We start from the raw sequence: 24,143 nt of genomic DNA, 5'->3' as shown, positions 1-24,143 counted from the left end.
ATCAGCACTGAGCCGGAGGATCCAATTGGCTGTCCGTCAAGACACTGGACGATCCTCGACCCAAATTAAGGCCCTTACTGGTGCTGACTGCAGCCCCATAACCATCAGACGTCATCTGAGACTGAAGGGCTTCAAAAACAAAAAACTTCTTCAAAGACCTCGTCTCCTTGAACGGCACAGAACTGCTCGTTTGGACTTTGCAAGAGAGCACCAAACATGGGACATTCAAAGGTGGAAGAAAGTTTTATTCCCTGATGAGAAAAAATGTAACCTTGATGGTCCTGATGGTTTCCAACGTTACTGGCATGACAAGCAGATCCCACCTGAGATGTTTTCTACGTGCCACAGTGGAGGGGGCGCCATAATGGTCTGGGGTGCTTTTTTCTTCAGTGAAACAATGGAGCTTCAGGAAGTGCAGGGGCGTCAAACGGCCGCTGGCTATGTCCAGATGTTGCAGAGAGCATTCCTCATGATGAGGGCCCTCGTCTGTGTGATAACGACTGGGTTTTTCAACAGGACAACGCTACAGTACACAATGCCCGCAGGACAAGGGACTTCTTCCAGGAGAATAACATCACTCTTTTGGCCCATCCTGCGTGTTCCCCTGATCTAAATCCAATTGAGAACCTTTGGGGATGGATGGCAAGGGAAGTTTACAAAAATGGACAACAGTTCCAGACAGTAGATGGCCTTCGTGCGGCCGTCTTCACCACTTGGAGAAATGTTCCCACTCACCTCATGTAAATGCTTGCCTCAAGCATGCCGAAACGAATTTTGGAAGTGATAAACAATAACGGCGGAGCTACTCATTACTGAGTTCATGTTTGGAAGTTGGATTTCTGTTTTGGGGGGGGGGGGGGGTTATTTTTTTTTTGGAGGTGTGGTCCTAAACTTTTGATCAGCTGAAAAACAGCCTGTTTCAGTTTATTTGTTGTTTTCATTAAATTGAATGCTCAAAAAATGTTTTGTCTCACTCTCATTTCTTGTTGCATGTTGAAGCTCTACTTGGAACCTTGTTAAGATCCAGCCATGCTAAATATGATTTTTTGCCATTTTTAAAGTGGTCTTAAACTTTTGATTAGGACTGTATTACCAATTTGTACTGCCAATTATTATGGCCGAGGGAGCGTGGAGACACCTTTTTCCTACTAATAGCTCAGTCTCAGCCTGTATAACAGCTAGAGAATATGAGCCAGGTCTTTTAAGTTGACAATTGCACTGCTCGCTACCATACAGCCAGAGATAGAACATTCTCATGCAGATCTTATTCCCGACCTGACACATATCTCTAGCTGCTATAAAGTCTGAGATGGAGTAGGTGGAAGCAGCCCTCTCCTTCAGCCAGCTGTAATCTCAGCCATTGTGGCAGTGGGGGGATGCTGACAGGCTGCGGGGAAAGAACTAGTGGCATAGATCCTCCTGTCCCTGAATAACTCTACGTGACCCCTGGGGGAGGGTAACATAGACTTCTGTGCAACAAACAAAAAAAATGAATCCTGCATCCGTTATGCACATTTTGCTTCTGTTTATCAATTTCTGCCTGAGATCCATTTTTTTCTGTCTAAAAAACCCCCACTTATCTTGGATTAAAAATGTGAATAACGGATGCTCAGGATCCATTTTTTTTTTCTGTTCTTCTGGCGGATCATCTAATCACCCTCTGCGTCTAATTAAGTCACATCAAACACTTGCCCCCCCCCCTCACATACGCCAATAAAGTTTACATTTTACACCGTCCCTATTCTGTACATAACCGATCTTTATCAGAACATATGCAGACCGCTTCTCTAGCAAATCCCGCTAGAAAACATTGGGGCAGATTTATCAAAGTAGTATAAAGTAGAACTGGCTTAGTTGCCCATAGCAACCAATTAGATTCCACCTTTCTTTTTTCACAGCTCCTATGGAAAATGAAAGGTGGAATCTGATTGGTTGCTATGGACAACTAAGCCAGTTTTCCTTTCCACCAGTTTTGATAACCCCCCCCCCCCCCCATTATGTCAAACTGGGTTCCTTAAACCGCGCCCCAAATCCCCTTTATACATGTCATTTATTTTATTTTTTATAAATGTGGCAAGTTGGCAACCCTAACCCCAAAACAGTGGTGAGCTTTTACAACGGCAAGAGCCTGTCTACCCATATACCCCGCTTTAAACTCCTTCATGTTTTTTTTATATAAAAATGTAGATCAACTAACAAGTTTAAAACTTTATCTGTTGTTCGTTATCTACAAGAAATAAAGTTTGCAAGAAAAAAAAAAACACTTCCTGTCAGTCTTTTGTGCGCGTTTGCCATTCGCAAGATGGCCGCCGCCTGCGGCGAATCCGCAGCGGCGCTGGTGATGATTGGTTGGCGTTAACCCCGCCCCTGGACGCCGTGACGTAGCTTCTGCCCCAGATGGAAGTAGTGTGATCCCAGGGGCTGAACTGCCAAGGGTAAGTCCGCACACCCCTTCACTGCCGGCCCCGTGACCACTGCTCTTATCCTGCGCCACGCCTGGCTTCTCAGCTGCCGTAGGAAAACTGCTGGTCCTTGTAGTACCACATTAGCCTAAAACTAATCTGTCACTGCGGTTATTCCCATGATATGGATTCACCTTACTAAGGGGATGTGGAAGCAATAGTGCCAGTTCCCAGTCCCTCTGCCCCTGGGAAACCATCAGCAGGATGCAAGCCTGCATACTGACTGTGCCATGAAGCAGGCTTTGCTGAGTGACACCTTAGCTTTATGTGTTATGTATTTTGGTGCATGTTTGTGATACATTAGATGTAAGTTGTCTCCTATGGCGGTGTCTGCCATTCTATGTGTGTCCGGGGGTCTGCGATGACCTCTCAGGTGATGTAGCGGGAGGGTCTTCACCTGATTTTAGTTCTCCTATCGCCCCCACAATGCTGATATCTGGGTGCCGTCGTCTTCCAGCGCAGGATCGGGGTGCACGCCCCGAGATCAGGGCTGTCACTGGCGTGTCCTCTGATGTCCATAGATATAATAGCCCCCATAGTAACTACCCTTTACGTTTATGGCAAAGAGGATCTATTGTCTTAGGGCTCATGCACACGACCATAGCCTGTTTGCGGAGCGCAAATTGCAGATCCGCAAAACACGGGTACTGGCCGCACGAGTTCTACATTTTTCGGAACGAAACGTCCTGGCCTCTATAGAACAGTCCTATAGGACATGTTCTATTTTTTTTGCGGTGTCGCAGAACGGACGTACAGATGCGGACGACACACTTTTGTGGCCCTGTTGAAGTGAAAATGCAGATCGGATGCAGACAAAAAAAACTGGTCGTGTGCATGAAGCCTTACCATTCACACTTCCGTATGTGTTTTGCGGATCCGCAAAACACGGACACCGGCAATGTGCGTTCTGCATTTTGCGGACCGCACATCGCCAGCACTCTCATAGAAAATTCCGGAACGTAAGTGCGGGTGCGGACAGCACATTCTGGCCCCATTGAAAATGAATGGGTCTGCACCTGTTCCGCAAAATTGCAGAACGGATGCGGACGTGTGAATGGACCCTAAGGCTACATTCACATGGCCATCAGTTATGGCCAGTTCGCCCGCGAACACATGCGGGCTGCCATCTTAAATCACAAGTCCGGCGATGCACAGGTAAGGCTACTTTCACACTGGCGTTTCAGGGTCCGCCTGTGAGATCCGTTTCAAGGCTCTCACAAACGGATCAGTTTAGCTCCAATACATTCTGAATAGATGCGGCTCCGTTCTGCCTCCATTCCGCTCTGGAGGCGGACACCAAAACACTGCTTGCAGCGTTTTGGTGTCCGCCTGGCGGTGCGGAGCCGAACGGATCCGTCCTGACTTACAATGTAAGTCAATGGGGACGGATCCGTTTACATTGACACAATATGGTGCAATTGTAAATGGATCCGTTCCCCATTGAGTTTCAATGTAAAGTCAGGAGTCCCTATTAATATACCATCAGATCGGAGTTTTCTCCAATCCGATGGTATATTTTAACTTGAAGCGTTCCCATCACCATGGGAACGTCTCTGTTAGTATATACCATCGGATTTGAGTTAGATCGTGAAAACTCAGATCCGACAGTATATTCTAACACAGAGGCGTTCCCATAGTGATGGGGACGCTTCAAGTTAGAATATACTAAGAACTGTGTACATAACTGCCCTCTGCTGCCTGGCAGCACCCGATCTCTTACAGGGGGCTGTGATCCGCACAATTAACCCCTCAGGTGCTGCCAGGCAGCAGGGACCAGGCCCCCCTCCCTCCCTCCCCAGTATTAAAAGCATTGGTGGCCAGTGCGGCTCCCTCCCTCCCCAGTATCAAAAGCATTGGTGGCAGTGGCCACAGTCGAACAACCCCCCTCCCCCCCATCATTGGTGGCAGCGGAACGGCATTTCCGATCGGAGTCCCAGTTTAATCGCTGGGGCTCCGATCGGTTACCATGGCAGCCAGGGCGCTACTGCAGTCCTGGCTGCCATGGTTACTTAGCTTATACTTACATGCGCTGTCTGTGGCCGGCCGGCGCTCCTCCTACTGGTAAGTGACAGGTCTGTGCGGTTAATTGTGCGGATCACAGCCCCCTGTAAGAGATCGGGTGCTGCCAGGCAGCAGGGGGCAGTCATGTACACAGTTCTTAGTATATTCTAACTTGAAGCATCCCCATCACTATGGGAACGCCTCTGTGTTAGAATATACTGTTGGATCTGAGTTTTTACGATCGTGATCCTCCAGCAGCTTCTTAGAAAAAATGGGTTGTCCTGGGCAGAAGACCCCTTTAACGTGGTCACTTAAAGAGACATTAATCAGAATAAGCCAGAGTGACGTTTTCAGGGAACTGCAGGTGACTGATGTGATTCTCTAGAGCAGGGATGCCGAACCTGCGGCCCTCCAGCTGTTGCAAAACTACAATTCCCAGCATGCCTGCACAGCCTACAGCTATCGGGGCATGCTGGGAGTTGTAGTTTTGGAACAGCTGGAGAGATGCAGTTTTGGCATCCCTGAAATTCCCTGCTGCTTCCCGATGGTGGAGACTACAGCAGCCTGTCATCTGTGTATGGTCTGCTCATTATAGACCGTGACAGTAAATGATGATAACCCTCATCGTCCACCCTTTTCTCTTATCCTAGTTAATGACACAGCCTTTCACAGACAGCTGGTGAAAATGGCCGGGTTCCTGGATAACTTCCGATGGCCGCAGTGTGAGTGCATCGACTGGGGCGAGAAGAGGAACACCATTGCGTCCGTGGTGGCCGGCGTTCTGGTAAGTCATGTGACTGAAGTGGCATTACATCAGTAATAGAGCGATGACATCACAGACGTCCGACAGACTGCCTTATATTTCCCCCAGTGCCCTGTGATATATGGACGGCCCATGTCTGGCGGAGGGAATCTCTGCTGTCCTCTGCCCCAGTGTGTACAGGGACATCGCTTGTGCCTGGTGCGGCCATTAAGGAGCTTGCTGTCTATAGTCCCTGAACGCAAAATAACTTCGAGAACCTATCGCTGTATTACAGCAGTGAGGGGGCTGACGTAATTTAACATAAAAAATATATAAAAATCACCTTTGTAAGGATAAAAACTAAATTCAGTCAGCAAACAGCTCATGAGAGCGGCCATCTTGTGACTGGCAGCTCAGCGTGCTTTGTGCATAAAGGACCCCCACCCTACACATTTCAGGCTAGTGAGCTCTTCCCCATAACAACCAATCAGATTGCACCTTTCATTTTCCAAAGGAGCTCTGAAAAATGAAAGGTGGAATCTGATTTGTTACTATGGGCAACTAAGCCAGTTCTACTTTATACCAGTTTGATAAATCTGCCCCCTATGTGTGTGAAGCAGTGCTGTCCTGCTGGTGTATCTAAACCCATCATGTTTGATACTGGGCTGCTGCAAAATGTATCTCAGCTCATGATATCTGATAGTAAACCAAAGTCTATCATGTGTGATGCTGTCGCTGTATCTAAATTTAAAGAGGCGCTGTCACCACAAAATGCAATACAATCTGCAGGCACTGGAAGAGCGGAGCAGATTGATATATAGTTTTATAGGAAAAGATTCTGTAAAACTTGTGATTTATAGGTTTATATCTTGGCATTTTCCACCTCCTGTGAACAGCAATCGGTACAGGGAGGAGGAGTTACTAGTGACTGACAGCTGTCTCTGTATGTATCAGTCACTGGTGACTCCTCCTCCCTGTACCCATAGCTGTTCACAGGAGGTGGAAAATGGCAAGATATAAATGGATAAATGACGACAGGTTTTATTGAGTCTTTTCCCATAAAACTATATATCAACCTGCTCAGCTCCTCCTCAGCTTCCCCTACGGAGGTGATAAGGACTCTCTCTTTGACTCTGATGGGTGAATGATGGGCCTGTGACTATTTTCGGTATATGAGCCAGGAAAACACACACACACACATAGATGTGGGGATATGAAATCAGCCACTGCAAAAAAAAAAACACGGACTGGTTTTTGGGGAAACATCGCTGCCAGGATAGCAGTGAGTCTTCCCCTACTTTCAGCCTTTGCATTGTGAAGGTTGAAGGCCACGGTAAGACCCGCTGCGCAGTCGTTCTGACGCTTCTCTCTGCAGCGTGTAGAGGACACTTCAGAAAATCTCCTCCACTTTCCTGGTGCAGTGTACGTTAGAGGGTAATGTGCAGAGTAACTGATTACACATAGGGGATGCTCTCTAATGCACTACGCACACCCTATAAGTAATGAGCAAATGCCCAATAAGTAATTATCAAAAATATTTATTAATAAGGTACATAAAAATCCATAATCCCATTAAGGTATCAAGATCCAATCAATGAGATCCAATACTTGGGGTTCATTTATATGGACAGATTATTTGGCCAATTATCGGGACTAAACATTTGTATGTATGTTCCTTATAATTGTCCTGTGTAAATGCATAGAAACATAGAATGTGTCGGCAGATAAGAACCATTTGTCCCATCTAGTCTGCCCAATATACTGAATACTATGGATAGCCCCTGGCCCTATCTTATATGAAGGATGGCCTTATGCCTATCCCATGCATGCTTAAACTCCTTCACTGTATTTGCAGCTGCCACTTCTGCAGGAAGGCTATTCCATGCATCCACTACTCTCTCAGTAAAGTAATACTTCCTGATATTACTTTTAAACCTTTGCCCCTCTAATTTAAAACTATGTCCTCTTGTAGAAGTTTTTCTTCTTTTAAATATTCTCTCTTTTACCTTGTTGATTCCCTTTATGTATTTAGCAGTTTCTATCATATCCCCTCTGTCTCGTCTTTCTTCCAAGCTATACATGTTAAGGTCCTTTTAGTCTTTCCTGGTAAGTTTTATCCTGCAATCCATGTACCAGTTTAGTAGCTCTTCTCTGAACTCTCTCCAAAGTATCAATATCCTTCTGGAGATATGGTCTCCAGTACTGCGCACAATACTCCAAATGAGGTCTCACTAGTGCTCTGTAGAGCGGCATGAGCGCCTCCCTCTTTTTACTGGTAATGCCTCTCCCTATACACCCGAGCATCCTGCTAGCATTTCCTGCTGCTCTGTGACATTGTCTGCCTACCTTTAAGTCTTCTGAAATAATGACCCCTAAATCCCTTTCCTCAGATACTGAGGTTAGGACTGTATCACTGATTCTATATTCTGCTCTTGGGTTTTTACGTCCCAGGTGCATTATCTTGCACTTATCAACATTACATTTTAGTTGCCAGATTTTTGACCATTCCTCTAGTTTTCCTTATCACCAATCACCTGACAAATGAGCAAATGCAATAAAGCAATATTTTTTGCTTTATAAGATATGAGGAGGAAAATCTGAAAAAACATAATTTTCATCAGACCCCCAAAGTAGACCCTCAGTCTTCTTCAAAACTCAGATCAGACCCCCATATCCGACTTCAGATCGGATTGACACATGGGACGACAGATCGGATTGACACATGGGACGACAGATCGGATTGACACATGGGACGACAGATCGGATTGACACATGGGACGACAGATCGGATTGACACATGGGACCACAGATCGGATTGACACATGGGACCACAGATCGGATTGACACATGGGACCACAGATCCGGATTGACACATGGGACCACATGCATCTTTCCTCTAGATTTTTTGTGTTAATTCATCATCATCTTATTTCAAGATCTCTGTTTGCGGTCAGCGAATAGAAATATTCTCATTTACACAAAGAGGTTAAAAAACTGTACCGACCTTTTATTAATAGTGTTTGTTTGAAAGTACTTGTTTTGAGAGCACTTCTTCCTAAAAAATGTCCTTCGTCATCCTCTTATGTGAAGTAGTGTAACAGTACCTGTCCTTTCAGGTGACTTTTAAGAATAAGACGATAACACGATATCTGACCAATATATGACCCTTATTCTGCATTTTCACCAGTTTTCCCCATTGTATGGCTCCATCTCTAATTGACTGTTTTCCTTGAGCTTGTGGGTGAAGACTAGCAGCCATCATGTCTGCCATACCAGCACATGGAGGGGACACCCTGCTCCCTTATCTCTTTGTAGCACACCTTTAGAAGCAGCAGCACGGAGGACGTTATTCAGACGCATCTCCCTCCCCTGCCACAGCACAGCAATCTGTATCACTGTCCTGAGGACGGCGATACAGATCACTATGGAGATGAGCGCAATGGAAGCGCAGAGCTCATCTCCTGCTGTGCCCTGCAGCCGCCACCGCTACCTACAGAACTGCTAAAACGGCCAAAACACCCGGCGGGCCGGATCGGTGTCCTCGGCGGGCCGCATGTGGCCCGCGGGCCGTAGTTTGAGGTTCGTCCATGCTGGGACCGGCAGCAGCTCCCTCACCAGCATTCTCACCCTTTGCCCTGACTGTTTCCATGTACGCCTGACCTTGTTGTCGGTGAACTATGAGGGCAAATTAACAGTTCATTAAAGGGGTTTTCTGGGAGTTCGATATCGATGTCCTATGATTAGGATAAGTCATAAATATCAGATCGGTGGAGTCCAACTCCTGTCCCTCTGCTGATCAGCTGTGTGAAGAGACCGTGACGTTCCTGTGATGTCAGGTTCCTAAGCCAGTGATGTCACGTTTATGGGTCACATGGCCTATTTGTAGCTCTGTCCCATTCAAGTGAATGGGCCTGGGCTGCAGTACCAAGCACAGCCACTATACAGTCGTGGCCAAAAGTTACATAAATATTGGAAATTGGAAAAGTTGCTGCTTAAGTTTTTATAATAGCAATTTGCATATACTCCAAAATGTTATGAAGAGTGAGCAGATGAATTGCATAGTCCTTCTTTGCCGTGAAAATTAATAATCCCCAAAAAACCTTTTCACTGCATTTCATTGCTGTCATTAAAGGACCTGCTGAGATCATTTCAGTAATCGTCTTGTTAACTCAGGTGGGAATGTTGACGAGCACAAGGCTGGGGATCATTATGTCAGGCTGATTGGATTAAAATGGCAGACTTGACCTGTTAAAAGGAGGGTGATGCTTGAAATCATTGTTCTTCCATTGTTAACCATGGTGACCTGCAAAGAAACGCGTGCAGCCATCATTGCGTTGCATAAAAATGGCTTCACAGGCAAGGATATTGTGGCTACTAAGATTGCACCTCAATCGACAATTTATAGGATCATCAAGAACTTCAAGGAAAGAGGTTAAATTCTTGTTAAGAAGGCTTCAGGGCGTCCAAGAAAGTCCAGCAAGCGCCAGGATCATACCCTAAAGAGGATCCAGCTGCGGGATCGGAGTGCCACCAGTGCAGAGCTTGCTCAGGAATGGCAGCAGGCAGGTGTGAGCGCATCTGCACGCACAGTGAGGCGAAGACTTTTGGAAGATGGCCTGGTGTCAAGAAGGGCAGCAAATAAGCCATTTCTCTCCAAAAAAACCATCAGGGACAGATTGATCTTCTGCAGAAAATATGGTGAATGGACTGCTGAGGACTGGGGCAAAGTCATATTCTCCGATGAAGCCTCTTTCCGATTGTTTGGGGCATCAGGAAAAAGGCTTGTCTGGAGAAGAAAAGGTGAGCGCTACCATCAGTCCTGTGTCATGCCAACAGTAAAGCATCCTGGGACCATTCATGTGTGGGGTTGCTTCTCATCCAAGGGAGTGGGCTCACTCACAAATTTGCCCAAAAACACAGCCATGAATAAAGGGTGTTTGGTACCAAAACACCCTCCAACAGCAACTTCTTCCAACAATCCAACAACAGTTTGGTGAAGAACAATGCATTTTCCAGCACGATGGAGCACCGTGCCATAAGGCAAAAGTGATAACTAAGTGGCTCGGGGACCAAAATGTTGACATTTTGGGTCCATGGCCTGGAAACTCCCCAGATCTTAATCCCATTGAGAACTTGTGGTCAATCCTCCAAGAAGTGATTATGAAAGAATGGGTTGCTATCAGTCAGGAATTGGCCCAGAAGTTGATTGAGAGCATGCCCAGTCGAATTGCAGAGGTCCTGAAAAAGAAGGGCCAACACTGCAAATACTGACTCTTTGCACAAATGTCATGTAATTGTCGATAAAAGCCTTTGAAACGTATGAAGTGCGTGTAATTATATTTCACTACATCACAGAAACAACTGAAACAAAGATCTAAAAGCAGTTTAGCAGCAAACTTTGTGAAAACTAATATTTGTGTCCTTCTCAAAACTTTTGGCCACGACTGTACAGTGTACGGCGCTGTGCTTGGTATACTGTGAGCACCGCAGCCTTTTCAAACAGCTGATCGTCAGGTGCCAGGAATGATGGTTGAGGAATTGAGACCCAAGAATATATTAAAGTGTTAATTTTTCATTTTACAATGATTTAAAGGGGTTGTCCAGGCTTGGAGCCAACAACCCCTGGGTCCTCCCCTGTGCCCCTGAGCATAGGAAAAAGCAATCGCCTGTCCGCGGTCCTACCGCTGCTTCATTTCCAGACTCTTTTGGTCCCTGCGGCTTGGTCCAGTGACCACAGTGACCAATCCCAGGCCTCGACAGTCACGGGACCGACGCAGCAAAAGGACTAGTAAGTTATATGCTGCTGTGGGACAATTATGTGCGTGGAGTCCGCTGCTCCATTCAAAGGGAACACAGGCCCCAGTGGTGGGACCCTCCATACATCATAAACGTATCCCCTCTCCTGTTGGGGGACATTTACTCCTGGGGGGGACAATGGGGGACGTTATTACTTCTGGGGAATATTATGTATACTGCAGGGGATGGGATTTTGTTAAAAATAAAATAAATAAAAAGCCAATTAAATTCATCCAATTTTTTTAACGGACAGATGGCCAGAAAATGGCTGCACAAATGGTGGAATGGTACTATCCAATTGTCAGTCTACTTATACATTTCCAGGAGGAATAACAGAAGAATGGCACAATGCTGAGGAAAAAAAACCTTTTGAATGTTGATACAATTAAAACAATTTTAGCTTGTAATCTACTCTGTGTTAATTCCTCTACTTTTACGCTCAGTCGCTGTATAGGGTTTCATCGGGATTCCTGAGTGATGCATTTGCCAGTAATGGGAGTCCGTTACAGTAAATCCATTATACATGTATTGTGACCGCCCAGTGACTGTGAGCGGGCGGGTGCTCGGTTACAGAAGATGCAGAAGATTTACTATTTAGTTTCATTTACCTCTCAGGAGTCTGGGAAAGCTGGGTGTCATCTTGTGGGACCTGCAGTGACCACCACTCCGCTTTCTAAGGAACCTGCCTGGTATAATAAGGAAATAACTGAGTAGAATTAACAAATTCACAAGGCAGGACAGCTCATGGACTTAAAGGGGTTGTCCTACAAATAATATTCTACAGTTATCGAACCAGCACCTGGATCTGATGACTTTTGTAATTAAAAAGGTATTATAGCTGCTGAGTAATTCAATGAAATCTATCCGTATAGCGCCATCTGCTGTTTGCTCTCTTTCTAAACACTCTGTCCACCTCACTGATGTGGATACACACGCTCAGTTCCATCTTTTAACTGCCACTAGCCGCAGCAGAAAGAACACGCCCCGAGCTGCAGCAGAAAGAACACGCCCCCGAGCTGCAGCAGAAAGAACACGCCCCCGAGCTGCCAGCTTGAAATAAATCTAGCAGAGCAATTGCAGCAATGAATGAGGAGACCTCTGGATCCATGTGAGATACAGGGTTGGTTCCAGCTTCAGGGGTTGTAATGTACTACATAATGTATGAATTTCATTTTTTACATTAATCATGGGATAATCTATGCACCCCGTGAACCATTTTGGTTTTGTTCATATCTAAACAGCCCCGAAATCCTGTGCCGATTCATTTCTTAATATCGTTATAGGGTCAGGTCTCCAACTTCTGAACGCACAGCTCCAAATCCCCTGCATGGCCTTAGAGATAAATGATAAAATTCTAGTTGCCTGTAACCACCACTAGGGGGAGCCCATGAGCTCACTGCCTACTGATTATACACTTAAAGGGGTTTTCTAGGGAGAGTTTAAAAAATAAACAAAACCCATCATTACTCACCTCCCCCGACCCCCCCCTGTTGCTTTGTACCTCCTTGCTTCCAGCGTAACTCGATCGCTTGCTGCGGTGGGTCCTAGAAACCCTTTTAAGTATCTCTTCAATATATTCCACAATGTAAACTCATCAGGAGCCCGCACTGTCTTCCGGTTGGTTGTAATCTGTGATTCTTCTGGTTCAGTTTTTTTCAGGGTGGTGGATTATAATCGATGCGGCGGTGGTGTATCCTAAACAGGAGGACCTGAACCACGCTTTCCACACGTGTGGGGTCTTTTCTACGGTGGCGTTCTTCATGTGAGTGGTTCAATACTCAGAGCAAAGATTTATAGTCGTTTTATTTCTGCACAGTTTTTTTTTTATTTTTTTAACTTTCATAAACCAAGGGCTACAGATGACCTATCCTCCATGTCAGATCAGTGGGGGTCCAACACCTGGGACCCCCGCCAATCAGCTGTTTTGGGTAGCCATAGTGTCGGTGACTATACAGTCTGTACACTGTTTCGTTTCTGGCGCAGGCGTACTGCAGCTCCTATTTAGTTGATTGAGCTGCAGTACCCCAGTCCGGCCACCGCACAGTGTATGGCGCTGTCCGTTTCCACTCTGCAGACTGTATATTTTCCAGTTCTGCAGCTGCCCGAAGCAACTGATGGATGGTGGATCGCATTACCCCTCACCCAATTTCTTCTATTTTTTTCTTGTTTGTCACATTTTAATGTTTCAGATAATCCAGCTGATTTTAACGCTTTAATGGCCAGGCCTGAAAAGACCTTGAAGGGGTTGTGGACCTAGTACGTAATGATGGCCTATCCTCAGGACAGGTCATCAATATCTGATCAGTAGGGGGTCCTACTCCTGGCACCCTCGCCGAGCTTTATGAAGAAGAGGCGGCACTCGTAGAAGCACTGCGCATCGTCTCGCTTGCAGCAGCAGTGTTCGTTCCAAATGAACGCTGCGCCGCTGAGACGACTCGCAGTGTAATCTCTAAGAGGAAGTAGTGCCCCTACTAGCGCCTCTTCAAACAGCTGATCTGATATTGATGGCCTATCCTGAGGATAGGCCATCGTTATGTACTGGCTGCACAATTATGGAGAGCACTTCGGTTAACTTAAGCATTTAAACATTTTTTTGTTTTACCTGTATTTTATTATATATTTGTTTTACTTATTCTTGTAATATATTTTTTGCACAGGAGAGGTCAGTGAAAGACCTCTGGGGGAAATTGCCATTTTTTTTTTTATTCTTAACTTTGCAGTTTTCTATTGTACCGGGGCATCCAGAGGAGCCCCAGTTACCATGGGCAAACAGCTACCTGTTGGGGCATTCTAAACATGCAAAGCTGATCAGGGTGTGCTAAGACCTGTCAGCTCTGCTCTGCTCGTGACACCCAGTGATCACGTGATGGCCGGGTTCAGTAGAGCAAGCAGCATATCCGCTTCCTGTGTTCACTGTATAGGGCTCATTGAGCGCTATGTACAGAGGAAAGGAACCGCTTCTGTTTTCTTTATAGGGGTTGGCTGGGGACCTGACCTGCTAGATTTCAGGAGCACAAGCTTTCATCCTGCACTGTTATAGTTTAATATAAGATAAAGGCATCATGAGGAAACACAAAATGATAATTTCATGTATTAAAGGTAAAGATTTATCCAAAATCACCGGGTAAAAAAGTAATCGCCCCCCCCTGGTGGCACCGCCCTAGGCTGTAACAACACCATCAAACGTTTGTGATGGGTCTTTTACTTTGCTCTGGAGGTCCTTTTGGCCTTTTGTTTTCTGAAGAACTGTTTTAAAAAAGGTTTTCGAGCATGAACTGTCCAATTAAAGGAACCTAAACCTCTACTGAAAGCACAGAAGATGCAACAGAACCTCAAAGACCACTCTGCACCTTCAGCTTGCCTCAGCTGTGCTCTGCTTTCCCAGCATGCGAAGTATAGAACCTGAATACTTTCTGTGGATCCATACTCCGCATGCTGGCAAAACCAAGCAGAGCTGAGACAAGCTGAAGGTGCAGAGAGCTCTGAGAAGGGCCTTCCAGTTAAGGTCCCCCCCTTTAAAGTCTTGCCACTGTATCTCAAGTCAGGACTTTGACTCTGCCACTGCAGAACCTTACTTCTGTTTCTTTCAAGCCATCCAGAGGTGGACCTGCTTGTGTTTGGAATCATTTTCATGCTCCCTAACCGTCTAAGCTGGAGCTTTAGATCAAAAACTAATGGACGGACGTTCTCCTGAAAGAGCAGAATTCATGTTTCCATCGATTATGACAAGTCATTCTGGTCCTTCCCCAGACCATAACACCGCCACCATGTTTGGCTGTTTTTGTGATGTTCTTATGGTAGAATGTGGTGGTGTTTGCTTTCCTCCAGGTGTAACAGGACCCAGGTCTTCCAAAAAGTTCCTCCTTTGACTCTTCAGTCCACAGAACATTATCCCAAAAGTCTTTGGACGTTTTTGGGTAAATGCGAGCTGAGCCGTTGTCCTTCTTGGTCAGCCATGGTTTGCTCCTTGCTATTCTCCCATCTTTTCCCAGTGTCTTTCTGATTGTGGAATCATATACTTTGACCTTTACTGAGACAAGTGAGGCCTGCAGTTCTTCACATGTTTGTTTGGGATGTCCTCTGAGTCATTGATACCCTCTTGGTGTAATTTTGGTAGGCCGGCCACTACTGGGAAGGTTCTCCACTGCTCCACGGTTTCTCCATTTGTGGATAATGGCTCTCACTGTGGTTCTCTGGAGGCTCGCAGCCTTGGTAATGGCCTTGCAACCCTTTCCAGACTGGTAGATTTTAGTGTCTTTGTTTTGCATCTGTAGTTAAAACTCATTAGAACATGGAGTTATGTGCTGCAGGTTGAGACCTTCCCATCACCTCTCCATACATTACGATCAAATGGCTGGCACTCCAGTTATGGATACACTTTTGGTGCTCAGTGATGGGGAATATCCCAAAGTTATGAGGTAGAAAATTCACAGCACTCAAAATATAGGAAATAGCAAAATGAAATCTTTAATGTAGCCACCATTAGTTTTCAATACATAAGGCCAACGTTTCGGTCCCTACCTTGTTCACGGCCTGTAATCTGTAGTAGTCATGAAGCGAGGTGGCGCGGTCCTCTGCTGGGAATTAACCAACGCAAGTGTGAAAGTAGCCTTAGAGGAATTCTTAAAATGAAATAACATAAAGGGATTGTATCACAAAACATATTTAACATTTTTCAAACCAGCTCCTGGATCTGAATACTCTTGTAATTGCATTACTATCGGGGCATGTTGGGAGTTGTAGTTTTGCAACAGCTGGAGGGCCGCAGTTTGGGCACCGCTGCGTTAGACCAAGCTGAACGTGTAAGGGGGCAGTCAGGAGAGAGAGCTCGGCTGACGGCTATCGAATGCGTACGACCACCCTTAGTTTTCTGGAGTCTCGTGGTGACAGGGGTGGAGCGCTCTAATATTCTGAAGGCTTTGAGTTTGACAGGATTGAGGCATCCTGGCCGGTGAAGCTACTTTGAACTGTGGATGATTACATGCAATTAGCAGACATGGCACTTGACGTGCACTTCAGTTATCTGCAGTGTAAATAGTTTTTTCTTTCTTTCCAGTCTTAAGTACACATTGCTTTTTTATGTTAATGACCTTGCTGTTGCCTGTGCCGCAGGTTTACGTGGACTTTTCCAGAAGGACCCTGATATCTCGTTATTGACAGAGCAGATTATCCAGTAACGATTGGTGGAATGCGAATCACAGGAAACCACCTCTGCTTGTACTAGTTAAAGGGAACCTGTCATCAACTTGATGCTAACCTCACTGAGGGCAGCATAAATTAGTGACAGAAATGCTGATATCAGCGGTGTGTCACTCATCAGCTTAAAGTAAGTGGTTGCTGAGAACCAGCATCATAATCATTGCAGACTGGGCCTTGATAAGAGTCAAATCTACATGAGAAGAGTCCTGGTTATTCATGAATTCCTGCTCTCCTGCTGATGACGGACCGTCTTCTACCTAGTTTTCTCCCTTTCTCTCTAGGAGAGAACTGCCAATCAGCAGGTGGACAGGGAGAGCAGGAATTCATGAATTAGGGTTGTTGCGGGTATCGAAATTTTGATACCTAATCAATACTTTTGTCCCGGTATCGATGCGATACCGAGATTTAATTTTTTTCAATACTGGGCTGAGCTGCTGCGCAGTCTAGTATCACAGAACATGAGCGCGCTGCTGTCAGCGCGCTCATGTTCCCTCAGCAGCACAGGGGAGAATGAAGCAGTCTCTCCCTCCCCCCTGTGCTGCTGCCACCAATGAACGGAGAGAGGGGCGGGTGTACTGTGCCACCAATGATAGGAGGGATTTTAAATGGGCCCGGACTTTAAGTTACCAGGCTACATAGAGCGGCGCCCAGGGATATCCCTGCACTTACTATTATTCCTGGGCGCCGCTCCGTTCGCCCGTTGTGCCCCCATTACTGTCTCCTGCTCCGTATGCCAATTACTACTATCGGAGCAATGGGCAAGAGACATCAGCTTCTCCTTCTCCCTGGCTGTAGCGCTGTCCAATCGCAGCGCAGAGCGTCACAGCCAGGGAGAAGGAACACCCAGGAGAGAAGCTGATGTCTCTTGCCCATTGCTCCGATAGTAGTAATTAGCATACGGAGCAGGAGACTGTAATGGGGGCACAGCGGGCGAACGGAGCGGCTCCCAGGAATAATAGTAAGTGCAGGGACATCCCTGGGCGCCGCTCTATGTAGCCTGCACATGAAAGGTCTTCTTTAACTTTTAATACAGGAGGCAGGTGCCCTGCCTCTGACGGGGAGCTGCGATCAGCGGCAGGTAACCCCTCAGGTGTGGCACCTGGGGGGTTAACTGCCGCTGATCTGGTGCCAGCCAGCACCCGCCTCCTGTATTAAATATCAATTATCATTGGTGGCGCAGTGCGCCCGCACCCCCAGTATTAAAATCATTGGTGACAGTGGCCACAGGGTCCCCCTCCCCCCTCCCCCCTCATTGGTGGCAGTGGCAGCTTCTGATCGGAGCCCCAGCTCCGATCGGTTACCATGGCAGCCAGAACGCTACTGAAGCCTGGCTACCATGGTAATCTCCCTGCTACTGTGTGTACTATGCACAGGGCAGCAGGGAGAGTTTGTAGTCCTATTCACCCTAATAGAGCTCTATCAGGGTGAATAGGACAAGGGATGAAAGATCCCAGGTTCTAGCCGCTAAGGGGGGAAAATAGTTATTAACCACTTCAGCCCCGCTAGCTAAAACCCCCTTCATGACCAGGCCACTTTTTACACTTCTGCACTACACTACTTTCACCGTTTATTGCTCGGTCATGCAACTTACCACCCAAATGAATTTTACCTCCTTTTCTTCTCACTAATAGAGCTTTCATTTGGTGGTATTTCATTGCTGCTGACATTTTTACTTTTTTTGTTATTAATCGAAATTTAACGATTTTTTTGCAAAAAAATTACATTTTTCACTTTCAGCTGTAAAATTTTGCAAAAAAAACGACATCCATATATACATTTTTCGCTAAATTTATTGTTCTACATGTCTTTGATAAAAAAAAAATGTTTGGGCAAAGAAAAAATGGTTTGGGTAAAAGTTATAGCGTTTACACACTATGGTACACAAATGTGAATTTCCGCTTTTTGAAGCAGCTCTGACTTTCTGACTTTCTGTCATGTTTCCTGAGGTTCTACAATGCCCAAACAGTAGAAAACCCCCACAAATGACCCCATTTCGGAAAGTAGACACCCTAAGGTATTCGCTGATGGGCATAGTGAGTTCATAGAACTTTTTATTTTTTGTCACAAGTTAGCGGAAAATGATGATTTTATTTAAATTTTTTTTTTTCTTACAAAGTCTCATATTCCACTAACTTGCGACAAAAAATAAAAAATTCTAGGAACTCGCCATGCCCCTCACGGAATACCTTGGGGTGTCTTCTTTCCAAAATGGGGTCACTTGTGGCGTAGTTATACTGCCCTGGCAATTTAGGGGCCCAAATGTGTGAGAAGAACTTTGCAATCAAAATGTGTAAAAAATGGCCTGCGAAATCCGAAAGGTGCACTTTGGAATATGTGCCCCTTTGCCCACCTTGGCTGCAAAAAAGTGTCACACATCTGGTATCGCCGTACTCAGGAGAAGTTGGGGAATGTGTTTTGGGGTGTCATTTTACATATACCCATGCTGGGTGAGAGAAATATCTTGGCAAAAGACAACTTTTCCAATTTTTTTATACAAAGTTGGCATTTGACCAAGATATTTTTCTCACCCAGCATGGGTTTATGTAAAATGACACCCCAAAACACATTCCCCAACTTCTCCTGAGTACGGCGATACCAGATGTGTGACACTTTTTTGCAGCCAAGGTGGGCAAAGGGGCACATATTCCAAAGTGCACCTTTCGGATTTCGCAGGCCATTTTTTACACATTTTGATTGCAAAGTTCTTCTCACACATTTGGGCCCCTAAATTGCCAGGGCAGTATAACTACGCCACAAGTGACCCCATTTTGGAAAGAAGACACCCCAAGGTATTCCGTGAGGGGCACTGCGAGTTCCTAGAATTTTTAATTTTTTTGTCGCAAGTTAGTGGAATATGAGACTTTGTAAGGAAAAAAGAAAAAAATGAAAAATCATCATTTTCCGCTAACTTGTGACAAAAAATAAAAAATTCTAGGAACTCGCCGTGCCCCTCACGGAATACCTTGGGGTGTCTTCTTTCCAAAATGGGGTCACTTGTGGCGTAGTTATACTGCCCTGGCAATTTAGGGGCCCAAATGTGTGAGAAGTACCTTGCAATCAAAATGTGTAAAAAAATGGCCTGCGAAATCCGAAAGGTGCACTTTGGAATGTGTGCCCCTTTGCCCACCTAGGCTGCAAAAAAGTGTCACACATCTGGTATCGCCGTACTCAGGAGAAGTTGGGGAATGTGTTTTGGGGTGTCATTTTATATATACCCATGCTGGGTGAGAGAAATATCTTGGCAAAAGACAACTTTTCCCATTTTCACATGCGGACGTCTGAATGGAGCCTTACAGGGAGGTGATCAATGACAGTGGGGTGATCAATGACAGGGGGTGATCAGGGAGTGTATATGGGTGATCACCCGCCGGTCATTGATCACCCCCCTGTAAGGCTCCATTCAGACGTCCGCATGTGTTTTGCGGATCCGATCCATGGATCCGTAAAAATCATACGGACGTCTGAATGGAGCCTTACCAGGGGGGTGATCAATGACAGGGGGGTGATCAGGGAGTCTATATGGGTGATCACCCCCCTGTCATTGATCACCCCCCCTGTAAGGCTCCATTCAGACATTTTTTTCGCCCAAGTTAGCGGAAATATATATATTTTTTTTGTTAGTTTTTTCTTACAAAGTCTCATATTCCACTAACTTGTGTCAAAAAATAAAATCTCACATGAACTCGCCATACCCCTCACGGAATCCAAATGCGTAAACATTTTTAGACATTTATATTCCAGACTTCTTCTCACGCTTTAGGTTTTGATAGCATAAGGGGTATCAACGTCCGAATGGAGCTTACAGGGGGGTGATCAATGACAGGGGGTGATCAGGGAGTGTATATGGGTGATCACCCCTCTGTCATTGATCACCCCCCTGTAAGGCTCCATTCAGACGTCCGAATGATTTTTACGGATCCATGGATCGGATCCGCAAAACACATGCGGACGTCTGAATGGAGCCTTACAGGGAGGTGATCAATGACAGTGGGGTGATCAGGGAGTGTATATGGGTGATCACCCGCCGGTCATTGATCACCCCCCTGTAAGGCTCCATTCAGACGTCCGCATGTGTTTTGCGGATCCGATCCATGTATCCATGGATCCGTAAAAATCATACGGACGTCTGAATGGAGCCTTACAGGGGGGTGATCAATGACAGGGGGTGATCAGGGAATCTATATGGGTGATCACCCGCCTGTCATTGATCACCCCCCTGTAAGGCTCCATTCAGACGTCCGTATGTGTTTTGCGGATCCGATCCATGTACCCGTGAATCCGTAAAAATCATACGGACGTCTGAACGGAGCCTGACAGGGGGGTGATCAATGACAGGGGGGTGATCAATGACAGGGGGGTGATCAATGACAGGGGGGTGATCAATGACAGGGGGGTGATCAATGACAGGGGGGTGATCAATGACAGGGGGGTGATCAGGGAGTTTATATGGGGTGATCATGGGTGATCAGGGGTTCATAAGGGGTTAATAAGTGACGGGGGGGGGGGGTGTAGTGTAGTGTGGTGTTTGGTGCGACTTTACTGAGCTACCTGTGTCCTCTGGTGGTCGATCCAAACATGGGGACCACCAGAGGACCAGGTAGCAGGTATATTAGACGCTGTTATCAAAACAGCGTCTAATATACAGTCATGTGAAAAAATTAGGACACCCTTTGAAAGCATGTGGTTTTTTGTAACATTTTTAATAAAAGGTTATTTCATCTCCGTTTCAACAATACAGAGAGATTAAAGTAATCCGACTAAACAAAGAAAACTGAAGAAAAGTCTTTTCAAGATCTTCTGTAAATGTCATTCTACAAAAATGCCTATTCTAACTGAGGAAAAAGATAGGACACCCTTGCCCCTAATAGCGAGTGTTACCTCCTTTGGCTGAAATAACTGCAGTGAGACGGTTCTTGTAGCCATCTACCAGTCTTCGACATCGGTCTGAGGAAATTTTACCCCACTCCTCAATGCAGAACTTTTTCAGCTGTGAGATGTTTGAGGGGTTTCTTGCACATACAGCCCTTTTCAAGTCACCCCACAGCATCTCAATGGGATTCAAATCTGGACTTTGACTTGGCCATTCCAGGACTCTCCATTTCTTCTTTTTCAGCCAATCTTTGGTTGATTTACTAGTATGTTTTGGGTCATTGTCATGTTGCATGGTCCAGTTCCGCTTCAGCTTTAATTTTCTAACTGATGGTCTCACATGTTCTTCAAGCACCTTCTGATACACAGTAGAATTCATCGTGGATTCTATGATGGTGAGCTGACCAGGTCCTGCTGCAGCAAAGCAGCCCCAAACCATGACACTTCCACCTCCATGCTTCACAGTTGGTATGAGGTTCTTTTCTTGGAATGCTGTGTTTGGTTTACGCCAAACATGTCCTCTGCTGTTGTGTCCAAATAATTCAATTTTGGACTCATCTGTCCAAAGAACATTATTCCAGAAGTCCTGCTCTTTGTCAACTTTATCTTTGGCAAATGTCAGTCTGGCCTCGATGTTTCTCTTGGAAAGCAAAGGTTTCCTCCTTGCACACCTCCCATGCAAGTTAAACTTGTACAGTCTCTTTCTGATTGTAGAGGCATGTACTTCTACATCAACAGTAGCCAGAGCCTGCTGTAGTTCTCGAGATGACACTTTAGGGTTTTTGGAGACCTCTTTTAGCATCTTGCGGTCTGCTCTTGGGGTGAACTTGCTGGGGCGACCAGTCCTGGGCATGTTGGCAGTTGTTTTGAAAGCCCTCCACTTGTAGACTATCTTCCGGACAGTGGAATGGCTGATTTCAAAATCTTTTGAGATCTTTTTAAATCCCTTCCCAGACTCATAGGCTGCTACAATCTTTTTTCTGAAGTCCTCTGACAGCTCTTTTGCTCTCACCATGGTGCTCACTCTCACTTCAACAGTCAGGAGCACACCAAACTAAATGTCTGAGGTTTAAATAGGGCAAGCCTCATTCAACATGCAGAGTAACGATCTACTAATTATGTGCACCTGGTGTGATATACCTGTGTGAGATCTGAGCCAATTTAAGAGGGAATACATGTGAGGGTGTCCTATCTTTTTCCTCAGTTAGAATAGGCATTTTTGTAGAATGACATTTACAGAAGATCTTGAAAAGACTTTTCTTCAGTTTTCTTTGTTTAGTTGGATTACTTTAATCTCTCTGTATTGTTGAAACGGAGATGAAATAACCTTTTATCAAAAATGTTACAAAAAACCACATGCTTTCAAAGGGTGTCCTAATTTTTTCACATGACTGTACCTGTTAGGGGTTAAAAAAAATCTCCAGCCTGCCAGCGAACGATCGCCGCTGGCAGGCTGGAGATCCACTCGCTTACCTTCCGTTCCTGTGAGCGCGCGCGCCTGCGTGCGTGCGTTCACAGGAAATATCGGGTATCGCGAGATGATGCGCCGATGCGTCCAGGAGGAATAAATCAACCACCTCCCGGACGCATCGGTGCGTTAGGCGGTCGGGAGGTGGTTAAATAAACAGTAAAAAAAATAAAAATAAAAACACACCAAATATAAATCACCCCCTTTCCCAATTTTACATATAAAATATATAAATAATAAATAAACATATCACATCGCCATGTCCGAAAAGTCCAAACTATTAAAATATTTAAAAAATGCTGGAAAAGGAAAAAAAAACAAAAAAAAAACTCCACGATTCGCCATTTTTTAAAATGCGGAATGCATGTGGCTTTTTTGGTGTTTTATTTTTTCGCATGGTATCGAGTATCGCAATACTTTTTTATGGTATCAAAACCGAATCCAAATTTTGGTATCGCAACAACTCTATCATGAATAACCAGGACTCTTCTCAGGTAGATCTGACTCTTTTCAAGGCCCAGTCTGCAATGATTATGATGCTGGTTCTCAGCAACTACTTACTTGTAGCTGATGTGTGACACAGCGCTGACATCAGCATTTCTGTCACTAATTTATGCTGCCCTCAGTACGGTCAGCATGAAGTTGATGACAGATTCCCTTTAAAAGGGTTTTCCAGGATACTTTCACACTCGCGTCATGGATCTGCACAAACGCATCCGTTCAAATAATACAACTCCATGCATCCGTTCAGAACGGATCCGTTTGTATTATCTTTAACGTAGCCAAAACGCATCCATCTTGAACACCATTGAAAGTCAATGGAGGACGGATCCGTTTTCCATTGTGCCATATTGTCTCGGAGAAAACGTTTGGCTCAGTTTCGTCAGACGGACACCAAAACGCTGCAAGCAGAGTTTTGGTGTCTGCCTACAAAGCGGAACGGAGCCAAACGGATGCATTCTGAGTGGATCCTTATCCATTCAGAATGCATTAAGGGCAAAACTGATCCGTTTTGGACCGCCTATGAGAGCCCTGAAGGGATCTTGTAAACGGAAACCAAAACGCCAGTGTGAAAGTAGGTTATCATCAGGATAGGTCATCAGTATCTGATCGGTGGGGATCCGACACCCGAGACCCCTCCGATCAGCTGTTTGCAAAGGCACCGGTGCTCCTGTGATCGCTGCGGCCTTCTCGCAGCTCACGAGCACAGTGCCGTACATTGTATAGTGGCCGTGCTTGGTATAGCAGCACAGCCCCATTCACTCCAATCTGCTCCTAGGTCACGTGACACATGAACGTGACGTCACTGGCCTAGGGAAAGCTGAGAAAAGGCAGCGTGCTACTGTGAGCACCGGTGCCTTCTCAAACAACTGATTGGCGGGGGTCCCGGGTGTCAGACCCCCCACCAATCATATACTCATGACCTATCCAGAGGACAGGTCATCAGTAAAAAAAAATCTCAGAAATCCCCTTTTAAAGAGGAGCTGTCCCCTCTCCCTAGTAACGACTTCCATTCCCCATCTAATAACAATTCTGGAGCATCTTTTCTTATGACTCTGTGTTGTGCTTTTCCTTTATTTCTGCTAGAAGTTTATAAATTATTAGA

At 45.6% G+C, this 24,143-nt stretch overlaps 1 protein-coding gene across 1 annotated transcript in view; it reads left to right on the top strand.

Annotated features, from left to right (window-relative positions):
- Positions 1-2,336: 2,336 nt before the first annotated feature.
- Positions 2,337-24,143, top strand: part of TMEM50B (transmembrane protein 50B) — a 34,986-nt gene continuing 13,179 nt past the window's right edge. Inside the window, exons 1-3 of the mRNA XM_044284430.1 lie at positions 2,337-2,435; positions 5,114-5,247; positions 12,651-12,763. Of these exons, the coding sequence (XP_044140365.1) occupies positions 5,149-5,247; positions 12,651-12,763 (212 nt within the window). The 5' untranslated portion in view covers positions 2,337-2,435; positions 5,114-5,148. The remainder of the gene's footprint in view (positions 2,436-5,113; positions 5,248-12,650; positions 12,764-24,143) is intronic.

Source organism: Bufo gargarizans, chromosome 3 (genome assembly GCF_014858855.1).
Source record: "Bufo gargarizans isolate SCDJY-AF-19 chromosome 3, ASM1485885v1, whole genome shotgun sequence".
In the NCBI taxonomy this organism is placed as follows: domain Eukaryota; kingdom Metazoa; phylum Chordata; class Amphibia; order Anura; family Bufonidae; genus Bufo; species Bufo gargarizans.
The sequence above is the reverse complement of the archived record's forward strand: the minus strand, read 5'-3'. Positions and strand labels throughout refer to the sequence as shown.